At 45.4% G+C, this 21,345-nt stretch overlaps 1 protein-coding gene across 6 annotated transcripts in view; it reads right to left on the bottom strand.

Annotated features, from left to right (window-relative positions):
• LOC147905650 (GHMP kinase family protein) overlaps window positions 1-21,345 on the bottom strand; it is a 105,581-nt gene that overhangs the window by 11,850 nt on the left and 72,386 nt on the right. For 5 of the 6 annotated variants that reach the window (XM_087373831.1, XM_087373839.1, XM_087373856.1 and 2 more), the window contains one exon: window positions 12,210-12,335. In XM_087373831.1, coding sequence (XP_087229957.1) covers window positions 12,210-12,335 — 126 coding nt within the window. The remainder of the gene's footprint in view (window positions 1-12,209; window positions 12,336-21,345) is intronic. The other variant, XM_087373865.1, reaches the window with a different exon arrangement.

The raw sequence follows: 21,345 nt of genomic DNA, 5'->3' as shown, positions 1-21,345 counted from the left end.
TGTTCATCCCATCTCTACTTGGTCAGGTTGTTTTAGTGAGGCTGGGCTATGCATTGGAGTTCGTTTAGGACCGGCACCGTTTACTTATTTTGAGACGGACTCCTCTCACAGATTGTATCCCACTCAGCCCCTGGATCGACAGGAGCTCCTTTGGCAGAGAGTCAGGGTCATTGGTTACCTGGGTAAGGAATGGGCCACAGATCCTTCCAGGTTGACCATTGCAGAGGATCCTAGATGGAGACTTTGGATTTTTCAGGGTCGACCTCTTGCGGAGCTCGACTGGGACCCAGGTGAGTGGGCGTGGCCTGCTCCAGTGGCAGGCGTTCGTCATCTTTCTCTTTTTAAGTACTCGACGAGGGCAAGTTACAGGCTTCAGCAAAGAGACTCTCATCACCTACCATCTGCCTCACAGCATTGGCACGCACACGGACTTACTGCAGAGCTCTTGCTGAGCTACTGGACTCACTTTTGGGACATCAGTAGAGCTAGGAAAGTCTCCTACTTTCTTTGGCTCACTAAACATAGGGGTATACCTATGGGTACTTGGCTTCAGCAGATGGGTAGACCCTCCTTGTGTATGCGTTGTCAGCTTGCAGAGGAATCTAGTAAGCATTGTTTATGGAGCTGCCCTAGCTCTAGAGTGGTATGGACAGGTATCTTCAGGTTGTTCTCGTATGTTACATCCGAGTCCTTTCGGATGACATGGGGTGCTGCCCTTTGGGGGAGAGGATCTAGAGCCTTTGCTCTCTTTGAGTCAGAGCCAGGAGACCACGGTTTCTTCATGCAGCATCGCCAGAGACGGGGTCCCATAGATGTCAGCATCATGGCGCCGCAGGATTTACTTTTGGTACCTGTACCAGCTCAAGATTCCATGCCTACTTCACCTGCAGGATCAGCCTAGGAGGTGATTTCCAGCATTACCCTATGGCGGATATGGTGTTCACGATGTTCTTTTGTCCTTAGGGGCCATTTATGCACGGAGGTTGACACTCTCGCTTCCATTTCACTCTCAGCAGTCAGTGGGAGCGGTGTACAGGCACCTCTTTGGCAGCTCATGGGAGACTTTTATCCTTCATGAGGACATGGGACTGCTCATTATTTTTTCATTTGACCCCTTTTGGGATGTCGTGGCATTTTAGACCACCACCATGGCTTTTTTGCCACATTGTTGAGGCTAGGGATAGAGTACTTTCTCTCCCACCTGTTGTATGATTCGTTTTGAATGGAATATATCACTTTTTCTTGAAAGAAATACTGATATGAGTGACCAGAGTCCTAATCATAGGAGCCCAAGGCTAATCACCTTGCAAAAATTGCAGCAACATTTTTCCCATGTGGGCAAGAATATGCACATGAATATCCGTGATGTTCAATCCACCATGCATCTTGGGAGAACAAATGTGATGCATCGAAAGCAGCCTGAGACTTTTTTTGCCATGTTTGGATCGCCAGAAGAGTTCCATAAAGACAAACATGAAAGATGTAAGATCTGCCTTAGTGAACATGATCACTGGCAAGTAAAATTGAATATATGCCACAAGGATGGACTGCACTATTCGAAGACGAACATGCAAAGGCCAGGTTGCCAGTTTCCAATACTCAAGCTTTTTCTGAAGCTTAGCCAAAACCCAATCAGTTTGTTGTCGGCGAGTGAGTTCCCACCCCAAAGGGTAACCAAGATGATGAACAAACTGAGCGGGTGGAATGATATCCCCGGGCCATAATAGACTATGCCAGTCTTTGGAATGCAAAGGGAACAGCTTAGACTTTTGAAAATTAACATGAAGACCAGCTGCCAAACCATAAATAAAGAGGGCCTGCATCAAGGCACCAAGATCATGGGGCGTATTCTTTGGGGTAAAGAAAGAATCATCAGCATAAGCTTGAGCAACCATGCTGCGATTAGCATCCAATTCCAAGCCATGAACTGATCCTGTAGCCACAAGATGATCAATACATTGCAACATAGGATGAACACACACTTTTTTTTGGGTGAAATCATTGATTGATTATATTATATGAGTAGCAACCTCAAAAAAAGGTGCTACAATTACACCAACTGAAAATTTCATTATATCCCAAAAAGACCTAATGATCTATGCAGCGGGTCTGCAAGCAATCAAAGAAAGATTGCTGCAGAGAACGCCTAAAAAAGCCAAACAGAGAGAAAGTAGGATCACCAAAGACTTTACAATTCCTATATGTCCATAAAGTCCATAGTGCCCAGTAGCGAGCCCAAACGAAGAAAAGATGAAACTCCGGTCTGGATGGATGAAACCCAAATAGTCACAAGAACTTTCCAAATGGAGCAGATGGGAATCTCGCTCGCAGGTGCTGTCGAAGCAGATCAAAAAACTCACGAGAGCACGGACAATGCTAAAAAAAGTGAGACACAGTCTCCGAAGAAGCAGAACATCTATGGCAAAGTGCAGGAGCAATGTGTCGATGAGCTAATAGCTGTCTAGATGGAAACACTCCCAAAAGAACTCACCAAAAGAAACCTGTTGCCGAAGCGGTACTTTATAGGCCCAAAGTTGCTGTAATCTTTTCCTCCACCACTTGGCTGGGCGATGCATTCGCCAAACAGAATCACCTCTCTTTGAAACCCAAGGTTGAGGCAAAAGGATTTTATAGAATGCACGTACAGTAATCTGAGAGAGCCTCAAAGGACGAGAAGAGGACCCTGGAGAAGTCAAAAGTCCAATCTTCCAATCGGTCCTGGAGTTCCAAAGGAGGAATCGGAACAAAGGGTGAAAGCATAGAAGTAATTTGTAGTGATCGAGTTGCCAATGACCAAACACAGAAATACTCATATGAGTGACCAGAGTCCTAATCATAAGAGCCCAAGGCTGATCACCTTGCAGAAATTGCAGCAACATTTTCCCCCTGTGGGCAAGAATATGCACATGAATATCCATGATGTTCAATCCACCATGCATCTTGGGAGAACAAATGTGATGCATCGAAAGCAACCTGAGACTTTTTCTGCCATGTTTGGATCGCCAGAAGAGTTCCATAAAGACAGACATGAAAGATGTAAGATCTGCCTTAGTAAACATGATCAATGGCAAGTAAAATTGAATATATGCCACAAGGATGGACTGCGCTATGGCCTATTTGACCAGCATACATATGCTGATTATGCTCTTGCAAAGCAATTATATCAGGCTGCAATTGCCTGATATACATCCAGACCAGTTTCCATTTGCGACCATCACGCATTCCTTGTACATTGAGAGTAACACACTTCAGATGATCAAGCATATTTACAGTTATGGGACAGGTATGTACAGCAACTAACGGGCTGTCTAAGTCTGCATTTCCACCTCAATGTCCGGGCCTCTGCCCTGGGATGAAGCTTCAGCCTGAGAAGAGGACAAAAGTGCAGCAACTTCTTCTTCAGGAAACAAGGTCCGATTTGCAGTCACAGCAGCCTTGGTCAAGCCAATGGTCAAGCCAACACCAGAGTTTTCAGCAGGTGTTTTCCCATGAGAGGATATAGGATGAACACACACACTTTTTTTTTTTTTTTTTTTTTTGGTAAAATCCATTGTATTTATATGCTCATGAATTTACAATATGGGAAGTCTCCCACACACTAGCAAAGAACTCCGAAAGAGAGCCCGATAGAAGAACTCAAAAACAAGTAGAGAACACTTCAAGGCAAGTAGCATCCAAATCCCTTGCAGCAAGACTGTCATGTAAAGACTGCTTAAGGGACATTCTGAAGAAAATATAGGATGAACACACACACACACACACACACACACACACACACACACACAGAGGAGCATTTCCTATGTACCTATTCAATTTACTATGAGCTCCAAGAACGTTCTTCCAGGAGGGACATGGTTTCGAGCCTCTCCCCCAGGTGCTTCATTTCTATTACCAAGTATGTGTTGGCCTCTATCTAATGGACTTGAGACGATCTTGAGAGATCCTTCTGCGTCAAATCAGAGAGCAGGAGAGCGCAGTGTTGCAAGAAACAGAGGTAGATCGAGCTCAGCAACACGTCCCAGATTTCTGTTAGAAATGACCCAACAGAGGGTACGCACAGCGGAAGACTGATAGTAATGCCCAACAGCTCACACAGTGTGGTGTGTGGGGTGTGGAATCACAAACTTCTTTACTTAATGTGAGTCACATAGATTAGATGTGCAGACTCATCAATAGACAATGAACCAGCCAGATAGAGAAACCACCAAAATATATTTCCGTCCAAAACTATGGACACAATACAAAAGATATAGATCCAGAGTCCCACCAATGGTGTGGTCCTTTGATCTTACCACAAGGTACTTCTCCTATCAGCCAGTTATCTCTAGACTCGAGTCCGCGTGCTCCACCTCGAGCTTCTGTAGACTATCCGTCCAGATCCCTTCCACCTTGCTGTCTTTGCACCAGCCTAGGTGGGCAGCTCTCTCAGCTCTTAGTCTGCAGCTCCTTGTGCTCCCTTCACCTCCTGAACATAGGCCCAAGGGAAGCTCCTTTGCTGCTCCTATCTGCTGGCTGTTTGCTGCTGCAAGTGATGATGATCACAGCACCTTGCTGCCCTAGAAGACAGCCAAGGTCCAGCCCTTCCTGGCTAAGTCTGCAGCCCTTGTTGCACTCTCTCACCTCCTGTAGATAGGCCCAGAGAGTAGGCTTCCTGCTGCTCCTTTCTGCCCTGGAACTGCTGGCTATGTTGGATGTGAAATGAGGCCCAAGGCCTCTCCTTTTATAGGGCTCAAGGCCCTTTCAAATGCACCGACCAGCCAGCCCTAAATGGGCCGACTGGACAGACCTGGTTGGCTGGCCCAACCGACCTGGTTGGCTCAGCCCAACCAGCCCTATATAAGGCCCTAGCCAGGCCCTTTTTGGGCTGCTGCTAGGCTCCCCTTTGCTGCTGCTGGAGACCCTGCTGCAGGCTGTATACCTGCCCATAGACCCCTACCATGCTGTGCTATTTCTTGGCTCCCTGATCTGCCCATAACAGCTCTAGATGTGCTGCCCAAATGACAGCCAAGATGCTGTCCATGTGGGAGCCCCATCTTATCACTCAATCACTTTTGGCTCTTGTCCTCATGGCATCCAATCAGATGCCCATGTGGCAGACACTCAAACCCTAGGTCCACCCCCCCCATGCTCTCCTCATATGGGGGCTTACAGATGGGGAGGTGACCTCACCAACACCCCCTCTCACTGACACATCTAGGCCCAATGCCAACACATTGATGAAGATGCTCCAGTAACTCCCTGGTCGTAGTCCTCTGGAACTTTTCGATGTCGAAATCTTTTCCTGGCTTTTCATCCAGTGGCTCCTGCTCCACCAGGTCTGGTTCCGCTTCCGCACACCATCCTGGTACACAGGTCCATCTTTGGTAGCACCTCCTGGCACCACCTCCTTCAGTCATGTTCCCGCCTTCGAACTCGAGCAATCCAGCAGTCACGATCTTCCAGTTGTCCCCCTCATAATGAGTGAACACCTTGGAGTCTTCTAGGCACCATGCACTGAGGGTCTATTTCAACCCGTCCTTCCTTTGGCAAGGTCTGCAACAAAAGTACATCTCCAGATAACCTAGAACGCGAACTTTAAACGCACCTAACTGAACCTGAGTCACCCTCGTTCTTGCAAGGGCACAATCCTCCAATTGTGGAAGTCGATTCCCAAGAGCTTCTGAATCAGGGTCATCCTTCAGCAAGGTCCCTGCCTTCAGGCTCCCACACCTATGAGCCTCCTACTTGGGCTCTGATACCAGGTTAGAAATGACCCAACAGAGCGTACGCACTGCAAGTGATGATGATCTCAGCACCTTGCTGCGCTGGTAGACAGCTAAGGTCCAGCCCTTCCTGGCTAAGTCTGCAGCCCTTCAAGCACCCTCTCACCTCCTGGATATAGGCCCAGAGGGTGGCTTCCTGCTGCTCCTTTCTGCCCTGGAACTGCTGGATGCTGGATATGAAATGAGACCCAAGGCCTCTCCTTTTATAGGGCTCAAGGCCCTTTCAAATGGACCAACCAGCCAGCCCTAAATGGGCCGACTGGACAGACCTGGTTGGCTGGCCCAACTGACCTGGTTGGCTCAGCCCAACCAACCCTATATAAGGGCCCTAGCCAGGCCCTTTTTGGGCTGCTGCTAGGCTCCCCTTTGCTGCTGCTGGAGACCCTGCCGCAGGCTGTATACCCGCCCATAGACCCCCACTATGCTGCGCTATTTCTTGGCTCCCTGATCTGCCCATAACAGCTCTAGATGTGCTGCCCACATGACAGCCAAGATGCTGTCCATGTGGCAGCCCCATCTTATCACTCAATCCCTTCTGGCTCTTGTCCTCATGGCATCCAATCAGATGCCCATGTGGCAAACACTCAAACCCTAGGTCCACCCCCCCCATGCTCTCCTCATACGGGGGCTTACAGATGGGGAGGTGACCTCTCCAACAATTTCTATGCATTCGAGTCTACTCATGGGCATGTTGGGGTAGAGAAGGAGATTGATGACATGAGGCCAGCATGGATCAATGAGATCAGACAACGACGATAACGAGGGGGGATGCAACCAGAGATGCAAGAGGTCGATGACATGAGACCAATATGGATCAATGGGATCAGACGATGACAACAAGGAGGGATGCAGCCAGAGACGTAGGAGCCACACACGATGCAGTCATGGAGCAGAGCATGCATGATGGAGGTCCAGCCCATCATTAGCACCTTTACTCGGTGGAGACGGTCCAATTAGAGGCATCATTATAAATATGGCCCACTAGATACAGAGATCACGGAGACCACACCCCCCGCCACACCGTGAGACAACCAATTAGACACAGATTCGAGATATTTTCGCAGCTCGAAGGAGAGCCATCATGGCACCTAGCTGTGTCTTCTGACTCTGAATTGAGATTAAGTCTAACTATTAGCTCCTAATTTTGAACTTTGAGTTTGTGTTTGTACTTCTGAGCTTAGTTTAGTAGAGTACTCAACAAAGGGTCTTAGTGAGCCCTTTGCCTCAACCATAGCCGCTTGTATGAGCATGTGTCACTCTGATATTGTACTTTGTCTCATAGGTCCGTGAGGCCTCTCGAAGACAATAATACATCTCTCTCTCTCTCTCTCTCTCTCTCTCAATGTCTGTCTCTCTCTGTATGCACAGACATATTACCAAGGTGGTTTTGACCGACCCATTATCACGCAACATGCACGGATTTATTTCGTACAACAAGAAGTGAGGGAGTTGAATATACTATTGGAAGAGGTGAAAGCTAGACTTCAAGTCCTTGAGGGGCTTGGACAACAATCACTTATAGATCAAGCTGTAAAGACTTGTAACGCTTCTCCCCCTACCCCCCGGTTAGTCTCCACAATCAAGGATTTAGTGCATACCAAAGTTCAAACAATCAAGAAGTGAGTGCGGAAGTGGACACAAAAGCAAGTAAGACTGATATTCAAGCGGAGATTAAAGAACATGAAGCTAGACGGGACAACACGTTGAGAATAGGAGGAACTCCCAGAAGACTGGTACAAAGAGGACACATTTAGTGAAAGATTGGCAAAGGTCAAAGCAACCTTGCCCAACATTGAATGGACGGATGATGATGAGGAGGAAGATGAGACTACAGGCCAGCTTCTATTGGACAATTTAAAGGTCATGCCATCCTTACATTAAAATCAAAAGATTTGCGGATCAAGCTTCTACGACAATCTTATAAGCTGAAGGGTACCAAAGTATGGATAGCTGAGAGCTTACACAAGCTTAACTCAAGAACAAGGCAACAGAATTAGCAAAGGTCAAGGCTGCCGGGAAAGATGGGAAATGGGTAGTATACCGTGACGGAGCAGCACTCATTAAAGAGTTCAAATCGAAACCAAAAGACTCTCATTCTTAAACTCCTGTATGGCCAGCTATATATGTGTATGTTTTATCTAGGTCATCAAGTAGGTAATTTAAATAAAATGGAGTTGCCTTTGCACTCCATGGGAGCTGCCCTGTGCCCTTCCTAAGCTAATGTACTAGATGGTTTCCATGTTGTCCCATACCTCTTGGTCTCCCGTGGATGTTAATAGACTCTCGTGAAGCTCAATTTCTATAGAGACCACTGCCTGCGCATCTCCGAGGAGGGCTTCATTGTCCCGCCAAAGTACACTCGGATCCACTTGCCACCCTCACTAAGGATTTCTATCGAACGTTTTCTAGACTCATCACACCGAGTCCGCATCGAGAGCGGACCAGCTGAGGGGATACCTAGGAAGAGACACCTTTGCACATTATGTGATTGCCAGGAGGTGGAGTCAAAGGAACACTTCGCGTTCAGATGCCCTGTGTACTACGAGATCCGCAGTCGATACCATTGCCTTTTTAGGGATGGTTTTGGGCTACTATCCGGACTTCTCTCATACCCAGACCAAGGATGCCTCGCTACCTTCGTCCATGAGGTGGTCTGCCACAAGGAGCACTTACTCAGGACATAGAGACAATCCTCAAGCACATGGCCTGACCCTTCTTAGAGCAGAATCACGCGAGCCTCGCGGCCACTGATAGCAGCCGCAGCAGAGACCCAGAGCTTGAGGCATGCCGCACTTGACAACGGACCAGCATGCAGATCACATTGAGCGACCTCCCATCCATGTTCACAGGCCTGGGGCACGACCCAAAGGGGTTACGATAGCCCTGGTCGGGAGCAAAGACCGAGACAAGAAGCACCCACTGACAGTCGCCAGCGTGGCTACACATCAGTACCTCCCTGACACACACATATACCCTTGTGGGGGCGCATTGCATTGACTGGAGCCAGCCAGCCTTGATGGTGATTGATGGTGATTGACTCGATGATGATGATGATGATGATGATGATGCCATTACTGATGAGATGATTATGTACTACTTAGCACGTAGCATTCAGCATGGGTGATGATGCTCGTTTAGTAGCTCCACCCTTTCTGCTTATTGTATCAGTTTTCTATCAGTCTCATAGACCCATCGGTCTTCGAAAACTTTAATAATCTCTCATTTTTACATCCAGATGTATTTGATTATGTATGATCAGACGTAGGATTCAGCACGGGTGATGATGCTTGTTTCAGTAGCTCCACCCTTATTGTGATTTGTATCATGTTTTCTTTCAGTCTCATAGACCCATCAGTCTTCCGAAGACTCTAATAAAATTTCTTTCTTTCTTTCTTTTCTCTCTCTCTCTCTCTCTCTCTCTCCCTCCCCCTGTGTACTTGCCCTGTCTACTATGAGATCCAAGGACGATATCATTGCCTATTTCAGGAGGGGCACAGGTTTGGGACTCTCGAGTCTCTCTCAACTAATTCACTTCCAGGACCAGGTTTGTGTTGGTCTCTATCTAATGGAGATGTGATGGCATAGAGAGACCTTGTTGTGACGGATTAGAGAGCAGGAGGAGACAGTGATACACGAGACTGAGATAGATCGAGCCTAGCAACATGTCATGTATTTTTACACATTTAAGTCTACCCCTGGACATAGTGGAGTTGAGGAGAACTAGATAGATGATATGAGGGCTGAGTGGGTCAGTGGGATGAGATGATGACGAGAGATGCACCCATAGATGCAAGAGCTACACACGATGCAAAGATGGACCAAAGCACGCACAATGGAGTTCAGCCCATCATAGCTATATTCGAAAGGGGTCGCCTGATCAAAGGTGTCACGATCGACATGGCCTGCCAGATACATAGATCACGAAGACCACGCCCCCCCGCCGTAGAGAGAGACGACCCAACAGACAAAGATACAAGACATTTTTGCAGCTCATAGGAGAGCCACCAAGGTTACGTATTTTGACTCGGAGATCGAGTACTAGTTTTGACTCTTGTATTTTGAGTTTAGTTTAGCATAATATTCAGCAACGGGCCTTAGTGAGCCCTCTGCTTCAGCCCACAGTGGCTTGTTTGAGTTATCTCTGTGATTGTGCTGTGTCTCATAGACCCGTGAGGCCTCCCAAATACGGTAATACATCTCTCTCTCTCTCTCTCTCTCTCTCTCCATTGCCTCATCCACCCTGATGTCCTAATGATGATGACGATGATGAGATTGACATGTAGTCGACCACTGACATGACTATGTTGTACTTCGTACTATCATTTTGCATTTTTTTGCATTTTGCATTGGTGTGGATGCTCGTTTAGTAGCTCCACCCTCATAGCTCGTTTGTACCAGGATTTTCACAGTCTCATACAACCCATCGGTCTTCCGAAGACTTTAATAAACTTTCTTTCAGCCTTTTAGGCTGACCTAGACATAAATCCATAGTCTAGATACATCTCTTACTAATATGTGGCAATGGATGCAATGTTGGCAGTACGCGCAAATGCATTATATACACCAAATGAAAGCTTCCATCTGAAAGGCTATCCAGCCATCAGTTAGAGTTGGATTCATTATATTGGGATTCTTCACCAATCCAATGCCACTATGCTTGTCTCAAAGAATCCTAGTAGAACTGTCTTGAGAAAACTCCTCTGATACCAAATGTGAAGAACCGGACTTCTCGAGAATGCGAATGTATGCAGAATTTGAATGCCAATTGGCCCTCCAATGGGAAAAAAGCGTCCTCCTGAGAGTACTTGTTTCTCTTTTCGACCTACATACAAGGTGTGTGAGGGATGGCGGATGAATGCAAAGTGAATAGAGAGAATGCCGCGTGAGATTCACAATGAAGGGTGATACCCTTTCATTAATGTCCCTTAAAATCACTCAAGTTCCATCTTCCCCTTTACACCTACCCTTATCTTATGACCCATGCATCTACCATTCAATGCACCTTATTGCCCCTAGGACCTAGACACATGGGTGCACATCTTTATTAATAAAATAAGGGTCACATTCCCAAATTTGATGCCGTCTCAAGTAGTGGCTCCAGCTCGACTAGTCCTATCTACTCAGATGATCCACCGCCATAACAATTCAGTCGGTGTCCATCATAAATACAAATACATATTACACCATTGACATATAATATATAATGATGTTCTAATGTCTACTTATCACAGATTAGTGATTTCCCTTGGCATGACATACATGATAAAGCCAGGCATGACTACCATCATCTTTTGCCGTCCCCTTGTATCAAATTCCAGGTTTGTGCCATGTGGCCACTCTTTGCCTCTTGTGGAGTCATATTTCTCACAACCCCATGGGGCTGAGCAGGGCTGTGAGAGTGGGGCAGAAAGGAAGAAAGAAAGAAAGTCTGTTAATGTCCACGGGAGACCAACAGATCTATGGGACAGCAAAAGAACCATCTAATACATAGGGAGGGCACATGGCAGCTCCCATGGAGTGCAAAAGCAACTCCACTTATTTTTAGAGTACCTACATGAGAGCAGGACTTCCAACCCTTATGGCATTGAGGTTTAGGATGACATAGTTTAGATCATTTGAAAGATAATACTCTAGCACCATGTCGACGTACTACTACTCGCCATCACATTCAAGTTGTTATATTATGAAATAAAACAATTCCTTTAGTCACTCAAACGGTTCAAAATCATATCTAGCTTCATGCATAGGTGTAATGTGTCACATGGCCCTTACCCATTCAAATTCTCATGTGCAAATGCCCAAGTTATGCAAATACAAATACAAACAGAAAAAAATTAGGAACATTCCCTGACCAATTGCCCAAGTAGGAACCTTGAAAACCTTCAGCTTCCAGCTTTGTATGCTTTTCTTGACCTTTTAAGCCTTATGATGCTTCATCTCTTATAACTCATGACTTGCACAGCCAAGGCATGTGTGCTATGTCCCAAGGGCATGGAATGTTGGAGTCCAAACATTGGATTTCAAATGTCAAGACTAGACCGACCCATGTAAATAAAGAAGAGTGATACAAACGTAGTGGATGAAACATTATATGTTGATTATTTAAGTTTTATAAGGATCCAAAGGTCAGCCAGTTTCGTAAATGAAAGAAGAGTTGACTTCAAAACTCATTATGAAACGCTACTTAATAAGAAGGTGAAAAATCGAAAGAGGGTTTGAAATCAGACACTGCTGAAATATCCAGGATGTTGGTGAGTTACATAATTAAGTATTATAACTGCTTGATGTATGTACCAAAGTTACTAGTGAAACCAATAATAACACCCATGTAATAGGAGCTGGAAAGCATTAAGACACAAAATGATCCGATGTAGGGCACACAGCTCGGCAAATTTTTGAAAATGATAATTTCCAGCATAACACAAAAAATGTCAGATTTTCACATACAGGCACTCCTGCTGCATCACCCATTCGCCTTAGCAGTACCCGCACGTTTTGGAATGCACGCCTTGTCGCCAATAATGCATCTACAACCAATTGATGAGCGGGAATATCACCTGCTTTTGCTGTCCACTGAGATTTCCAATAAACTTTTTAGTTAGAACATTGAAGATGGACATGATATTAGCTTACTTATTACAAAATGCATACCCTCCAATGCATTGGAACTAAATTCAATTTATGTTCAATACATTGGGAACAAACTCTTAAAGTCTGCCCTCTATTTTTCGAAACAATATGGTGGAGAGTCCCAACATTAGACGGTGCAGGTGGAAAAATAGAATTCTCAGCTATTGTGTGTTTGCATGCACAGATACGTACACGTGTATGTGTGTGTGCGTGTTCGAGGGGGGGGGGGGGTACACGTCACCCTGCATGTTTCATATGCATACGTGCATGTGTGAACGAATCATGCAATTACTACATCCATAAAGCATAGAAGACCATGCTCGACTCCAGTAAAGACTAAACTTGAAAGGCTCACCATGCTCATCATAAAGATTGGAATTTGAACATGTCCATGAAATTTCACAATCTCAAACTAATTTCAGCATGTAACTTGATCATACATAGAGGAAACATACAAACTAGACTTATCTAGGACAATTTCGGGATGTTTCAAATTTGCAAATGAGAGTTTCTTAATATATGACGATACATTTCAGCCATTAAATTGCTAAGTTTCCATGCTAAAACTTGAAAGAGGTCAGCCTCAAAATTTTGAAGTTTAGGAACTTAGCAAGGTTTGTGTGTTGGTTGATTTCCCAAACATTCTCGATGACCACATATAGCTTCGAACACCTGATGGTTCTCTATTCAGGCAAAGTATGGATGTCTCAGGATACCACAACCAATGCCACGTTTGCAGGCATTGCACAAGATTTCCTTAGGAGACTAGATGATCCAAGAGATGTACAAGACATCCTCTTAGCCCTGCTCAGGCTCTTGCTTGCTGGATCATAGATGGCTTCAGATGCAAGATCGCAGCCACCCTGATTCACGACATCAAGATTCAAAAGGACCGCAGATATCTCCTCTACACTCTTTGACATGGGGAGACAAACCACAGGAGAGACAATGGCACTTGTCAGATGACGAGCTTCCTCTAGGAGGCTATAGAAGAGGAGGGGAGGACCCGGACAATTTGGACATGCTGATTGACGATGCATCCTTCACTAGATCCAGGTCCATTGTCAGACAACATTATCTTGTCTATTCTCAACCGACCAATGGATTTAGGCCCACAGATAGCATACATAGGTCTAGTTGCCCTAATGGATAGCTGATTTGGTGGCCAACATCCAGTGGCATGTCATCATTTCCCTTTACAATTTTGGATTCTCTCTCTCTCGTGGCGATGACACAGTGATGTATTTATCTTCTTGTTTCAGACACCAGCCTTGGGGTATGGGTGCTCATTTTTAATGCCCCCCCCCCTTAGCTTTCATTGTATTTCTTTTCAATCTCATATATAGACCCTTTGGTCTTTCGTAGACATTAATAAGCTTTCTTTCATTCTTTTTCTTTTTTTTCTTGCTTTCTTCTCCCTATAACTCCAAATCCTTTCGCAACAATTGAGTATGGAGACGATATTTTTTCTACTTCTACTCATGTTGTCCATGTCGACATCCAATTGTTTCTCAAGACCCTTGTGGTAGATTGATGAAGTCTTAGAATTGTGGTCTACTCCATGTTTAACTCCTCTACCACATAAGAAGGTTCAATGAGAAAACCGCAAAAGAACCACAACACAAGCTCAAGCCATAATCGCATCAAGACATGACAATTTGAGTTAGGATACCCACTGTTGGGCTTAGGCAGGGGCTTGAACCCCGGGTTGTGAAATATCACTAGAACTCCAGTCTTGGAACAAGAAGTTTCAGCCTTAAAAATCTCTCTCAAGCTTCAGCAGGTCAACTACTAGAAAAACAAGAGATTTATGAGACTGACTTGGAACACCTTTCAGAAGGAAAAGAAACAAGAATTGCACAACACTTTAGAAAAGTATTATGGTCAAATAAAAGTGTATTAAGGTTGTAGGGGGAACACTAGCTATAGCAACATCTGGGTTGGCAAAGAGAGCTTGACTGAGATCAATACCCTACATTAGTTGCAGTGAAACATTAAGTCTACATAGAGAGACCCCAACTACAACTTGGGCTTAAGAGATACATTAGTTGTAAGCCTCCATGATTTCTTAGCCTTTAGAACCCCCCAAAGCATTACATGGATATAGACTTAGCCCAATCGCAATCATGCCAAATGGCATTTGCATGACTTAAAGAGGAGAGCTTTTCAAGGAAAATGAAAAAACTCACAATTACTAGGAAGAATGAGAGGACCTTATGGCTACCATCAGTGCTAGGGTTCGCATGACATGAGAGGAGCTTATGGCTGCCATTAGTGCCAAGTTTTCTTAGATGGTGCTCCTTGGAGCATTTTGGAGCTACATCGACATAAGTGGTGGATAAATATTATGCTTCATGGATATCTTATATTTGGTGATTTTATCTGAGCTTCTTGGAGATTGAAGAATTGTTATCTAGTGCGTCTTCTAAGGTAACGTGATTGACATATGTGTGGATGCACAAAAGCTTAATTGCTTCTTTCATGTTTATGTTTCATGGAGTATATTGGGGTCCATAAAGGCCTCTTAGGCCTTAGACTTTGATATCTGTAATAATTTAAAATAGATTTTGGAATACATGAAACGAGTTGACATTGAGAGAAGAGGTTATAAACAAGCTAGGGTGACGACTCCGCCCTCTATTCTTGTCTTGTGCAAACTTTTCTCTTGAGCCCTCTCACTTTGCATCTCATGGATTGGGTTTTACCACTCGATATAGTTTTAAAATCGCTTACCCTACCTTTGACATAATTTTTATTGCCAAGGACCAGTGGTCTATGGGAGAATAACAAGAAGGCCCTAAGAAGCAGATTGAGAAGTTAGGGGAGCAACCGATAATCCCAAAAAGGTTAAAGGCTCTCCAGAGACTCAAGGCAACATAGAAGAAAACAAATCTCAAGAATATTAGAGACTCCTCATTAGGTTGAACATTAGCATGGGTATTGACTTTGGAAGGCAAAAATGGACAAAAACTCTCTAGGAAGTAAATGGGACCCTGTGGTGCTCGAGATGTGACTAGAATCAAGAAATGGGCAACTTAAGGTATGCAATCAAGAATAGCATCGCCGCGGCAGCAAGGAGTGCTTGTGTAGGCCGTACCACATGCAGATAGGATTTCTCCAAGAGTGTAGCATCTTGGACAACCTTTTCACTTTTGGAAGGCCACTAATTGGGAACGCCAGCTTTCCGGGCCACTTTTGGGCTTCCTTTCAAACTTTCAAAAGGCCTATGATAGGGGGTTCCTAGAGGTAACCATGAACAGGGACAAGTCAATAGGCGTCCTACTAAAAATGCGGAGATTTCTCTTCAGCTTTCATATGACATAAGGGGCGTCAAACGGGGATTGACATCTCTGCTAAGCAATAGGTGCCCTAGGGTCATAAGCTGATGTATTGAAGCTCCACCAAGCTCTCACTCACACAGAGAGCTAGAGTTATGATCCTAGTTTTGTCAGCTACCACCTGATACATAGTCTCTTGTTGGTGATTTTCATTGGGGATGCATGGGTAGCTTCAATGGCTACTCCACAAATTCCTATGGGTTGGATCGGATGGCACCCGTGACACTTCTGTTGCTTGGCAAAACACTTATTTTTTTAGGCAGAGGGAAGGATGGACATTCATAGATCCAAAGCTGTAGATTCAAGCCCTACTAGGCAAGCTTTTAGTCGACAGCCTTACCCATGCTCTAATACTGAAAACTTCTTTTGTAGCATGACCTACTCAAAAACACATCCACACATGGGGTTGCTTGGCATCCCTAGTACATGTGGATTTTTTCAGGTGCCCCCTTCACAATCAAGGACTTGTCAACGATCCTTAAGTTTGATGAGTGTATGGAAGCATATTTGCTTAGGTTTACCTTAGACCAGACCATAGAGCAAAGAGGATCCATCCAATAGTGCTAGCATATGTTCCCAAGCATGGACCATATATGAGCATGTAATTGGTAATGACAACAGAAAGTCCAACACCAAATGGAAGGGTTTGAGACACTTGTTGTTAGCTGAAGTATTACCATTGACCTGGGGCCACTTATGTAAGGAGGTGGTCCTCCAAAAATCTACAAAAGCTATTAAAGTACTTCGATACTTCAAATATAAGTTCGTGCCGACGAAGCGCTATGGACACATGAAGTGAGGTAGATGTGAGGCAGACACAAGGCACTGCTGAGACTAACACAAGGAAAAATTGAGGTAGACACAATAGTGACCCCAAATCATGCGTAGGATATCAATGTCCATCAAACATTCACTAAGGTGGCTGTAAGGTGGGTTTGCTGGCCATCCATCACTAGACTATAACACCACAACCCAAGTGTGCTACTCTATAATAATAGCCATGATAGTCTCCCAGACATCATCCTTGAGCCACAAAAGTAGGATATCAATGTCCACCAAACATTCACTAAGGTGTCCATAGGGTGGGTCTGTTAGCCATCCAGTACTAGGCTACAACGCCACACAACCTAGCTGTGCCACACTGTAAGTACTAGCCATGATAATCTCCAAGACATCATCCTTGGGTGGTCAAAAGAGGATCTTTGTGGCTATTTGTGTGATCTAGTGATGCCCTAGTGCACCACCGAATCTTTATTCAGAAGTATTACTCTGGAACCATCCTTTATGGTGAACTAGAAAGACCTCTACCATGCCCCACGTATGTCTGAGCTTGGGCAACAACTCGACCTCTCAGCACACCATCTCCCTCTAAAGTGACTAGTCCTATTGGATAGTTGGAAGGGCAGGCTGAATCTAGGAATCCCTAGGACCTTTCCAAATGCATCCCTGATAGTATGAAGGAGCTTAATGTACACATCGGAAAGGCCAAGGAATTCAATGGTGAAAATGGAACACCTTTGTGTTAGAAAAGACCCAATAGAGGGTACGCACATCGGAAGACTTATAGCAATGCCCAGGAGCTCACATAGTGTGTGTGTGTGGGATGTGGAATCACAAACTTATTTACTTAATGTGCGTCACATAGATTAGATGTGCAGACTCGTCAATAGACAATGAACCAGCGAGATAGAGAAACCACCGAAATATATTTCCATCCAAAACTATGGACACAATACAAAAGATATAGATCCAGAGTCCCACCAATGGTGTGGTCCTCCGATCTTACCACAAGGTCCTTCTCCTATCAGCCAGTTATCTCTAGACTTGAGTCCACATGCTCCACCTCGAGCTTCTGTAGACTATCCGTCCAGATCCCTTCCACCTTGCAGTCTTTGCACTAGCCTAGGTGGGCAGCTCTCTCAGCTCTTAGTCTGCAGCTCCTTGTGCTCCCTTCACCTCCTGAACATAGGCCCAAGGGAAGCTCCTTCGCTGCTCCTATCTGCTGGCTGTTTGCTGCTGCAAGTGATGATGATCACAGCACCTTGCTGCCCTAGAAGACAGCCAAGGTCCAGCCCTTCCTGGCTAAGTCTGCAGCCCTTGTTACACTCTCTCACCTCCTGTAGATAGGCCCAGAAAGTAGGCTTCCTGCTGCTCCTTTCTGAACTGCTGGCTATGCTGGATGTGAAATGAGGCCCAAGGCCTCTCCTTTTATAGGGCTCAAGGCCCTTTCAAATGGACCGACCAGCCAGCCCTAAATGGGCTGACTGGACAGACTTGGTTGGCTGGCCCAACCGACCTGGTTGGCTCAGCCCAACCAGCCCTATATAAGGGCCCTAGCCAGGCCCTTTTTGGGATGCTGCTAGGCTCCCCTTTGCTGCTGCTGGAGACCCTGCTGCAGGCTGTATACCTGCGCATAGACCCCCACTATGCTGTGCTATTTCTTGGCTCCCTGATCTGCCCACACGTGTGCGCCTCAGCTCTGTACTGTTCCGTACTGTTGCTGACGTCATCCGTGAGCTCACGAACTCTTCTCTTGGGTACCTACTGCTGTCCTCTGCTCCGCCTTATGCTCCTGCACATCAGACAGGTACCCTCCTCTCTTCTTTTGGGGCACATCCTGCCCAAGGTCTCCCTCCCCCACGCTCTCCTCATATGGGGGCTTACAGATGGGGAGGTGACCATTCCAACACCCCCTCTCATCGACACATCCCGGCCCAATGCCAACACGTCGATGACGATGCTCCAGTAGCTCTCCCTGGTCGTAGTCCTCTGAACACTTCGATGTCGAACTCTTTTCCTGGCTTTTCATCCAGTGGCTCCTGCTCCAGCAGGTCTGGTTCCGCTTCCGCACACCATCCTGGTACACAGGTCCATCTCTGGTAGCACCTCCTAGCACCACCTGCTTCAGTCAAATTCCCGCCTTCGAACTCGAGCAATCCAGCCGTCATGATCTTCCAATTGTCCCCCTCATAATGAGTGAACAACCTGGAGTCTTCCAAGCACCATGCTTTGAGGGTCTGTTTCAACCTGTCCTTCTTTTGGCAAGGTTTGCAACAAAAGTACATCTCCAGATAACCTCGACCGCAAACTTTAAACGCACCTGACTGAACCTCAGTCACCCTCCTTCTCGCAAGGGCGCAATCCTCCAATCGTGGAAGTCGATTCCCAAGAGCTTCTGAATCACGGTCGTCCTTCAGCAAGGTCCATGCCTTCAGGCTCCCACACCTCTAAGCCTCCTAGTTGGGCTCTGATACCATGTTAGAAAAGACCCAACAGAGGGTACGCACAGCGAAAAACTAATAGTAATGCCTAGGAGCTCACACAGTGTTAGATATCTGAAGACTCTCTTCACTGCCTGCCAATGCTGTGAACTGGGCATGTGCATGAATCTGCTGAGCTGAGATACTGCATACTGCAAGTCAGGTTTGGTGTGACATAAATAAATAAGGCATCCAGAGTGATATCACATGGTGGGCTCCCATCATGAGCTGAGAATTTGAAGCTAGGGTCCACTGGAGTAGAGATTGGCTTGCAATCCTCAAACTGAAAACGATCAAGGAGCTGTCCAATATACTTGGACTGAGACATTATGATACCCCCCTCAACATGAGCAAACTGAATGCCCAAATAATAATGGAGCCGTCCCATGTCTGACATGTCAAAAATCTGCTGCAAATCAGCCTTGAAAGCTATTTGCTGAGTATCTGGGCCCGTGATGAGCATATCATCCACATATAAAATCAGCACTAAAAAATCAGATCCACTCCCACGGACATAAAGAGTGGGTTCTGTGGGACTATTCTGAAAACCAAGGGAGAGTAAGTGTGCATGAATTTTGGCATACCATGCCCTGGGTGCCTGCTTCAAACCATAACGGGCTTTTCTAAGCCGACATACCTTATTTTCAGAATTAACAACCTCAAAGCCAGGAGGTTGTGTGACATAGACTTCTTTTTGCAGATCCCCATGAAGAAAAGCAGTGTATAGTCATCATGTAAACATCATTGCATCACTTTCAAGAGTGTGTATTAGTATTGTAGAGTTTTCAATCGGCATTCAACATTTGGTTGGCTAGTCCCAATGTCCATTAATCATGATCATCCTATCAATTCATGGAGTATTGAGAGTGCTCTCAACGGAAGCAAGAACGGAAGAAGGAGAGAGAGAGAGAGAGAGACAGAGAGCCACAAGCTTTGGTGGGTGCAGAACCACCCTAATCTTCTTTTTCATTCATTTATATATATGTTTGAGTATTGTACATAACTGGGGTAAAGGCACAGTGACCTTTAACCCCCACAACCTCCCACTTAAAGGACAATGTGCCTTTAAGGAAGAACAACCAGTGAGCATACTATCCAATGCCCATCAATACACGACAATACTCAAACCGCTTGATGTCAAGCTGGTGCACTTGCCAATGATGATGGGCTGCAATGGCAATGTAAAACCAGACTGACCGGTGAAAGACAGCTATGGCTTCAATATCACCTCTCTTAAACGACGGGATTTATACTCTCAAAAGCTCTCCCTCACTCCCTCTCTCTGGAGATGCACTAGGGCCCAGGACAAATCGTCGGGCTGGACCCCCCCGAAGGTCTTTATTCATCCAAGAAAATCTGTTACAGAAGTTCAGCGTAGAGCTATCTCGTAAATCTCCCTCTTACAAAACGTGAATAATCTCTTCTTTTACAAGAGCTTCAAGCTCCATTCAAATTGGCAACATGCCACTTGTCTAAAATCTAGACTAAATCCTATTACAAGCCACTAAGGGCCATTCTGGAGTCTTCAAAGCTCTCGGTCACACGAACCGCCTCCTAGATGCTTGTCAGGCTCCCATTTCGCTTAGGAAAAATAATCCTTCCTAGTACCTGCAACAATTAATTAAAGCGCACCACCATGGTACCCATTAATTGTTAGCGCTTTGCATGCAAATAACACACTGTGGACGAATCCTAGTCACGGTGGGCGTTTCCACTGAACACATGTGCACATCTAAACAAATATATATACAAATAAACATATATATATTCTCTGGTTGACCGGAGTCAACACTCTTGATTATAATTAAAGAGCTTTGACCAAAGGTCAAGGCGCCTTAATTATAGCCAAGTCTCTCCAACCAAAGTTGGCACATCTTGGTTAATCAGGGTTAACCCTCTTGGCGCATGCCAAGTCTTGTTAACCGAAGTCAACACTCTCTGACCGCAGTCAGGTTTACTTGACTGGAGTCAAGTATATTTGACCGTAGTCAATCCTTTGACCATTAAAATAACTCTTTGACCATAATTAACACATATAAAACTCTTTAATTATGATCAAATAATGGTCAACTGTACTTTGACTTAGGATATTTACATTGTAGTGACATCCCCTCGGCTTCTATTCAGTTGACCTCAACTCAAAAGCTTCTTTGTAAACATCCAAAAGCTGTGTATGATCGAATAACATGTCTTCGTCCATCCACTTGGCATCTAATGCCGTATAATTCTTGAATTTTACAAGATACCTGTAAAACTCCTTACCCTGAGGGCCTTTACGTACAATATGGTACACAATTTGCTCTGGCTGAAGGACTTCCTCCAGCTCATCCACTTCTGGTGGATCTTCTGATACTG

Source organism: Dipteris shenzhenensis, chromosome 1 (genome assembly GCF_047967505.1).
Source record: "Dipteris shenzhenensis isolate YYH24624 ecotype China chromosome 1, Dip_SZ_1.0, whole genome shotgun sequence".
Taxonomy (NCBI): domain Eukaryota; kingdom Viridiplantae; phylum Streptophyta; class Polypodiopsida; order Gleicheniales; family Dipteridaceae; genus Dipteris; species Dipteris shenzhenensis.
Note: the sequence above shows the minus strand (reverse complement) of the source record. Positions and strands in the feature narration are given on the sequence as shown.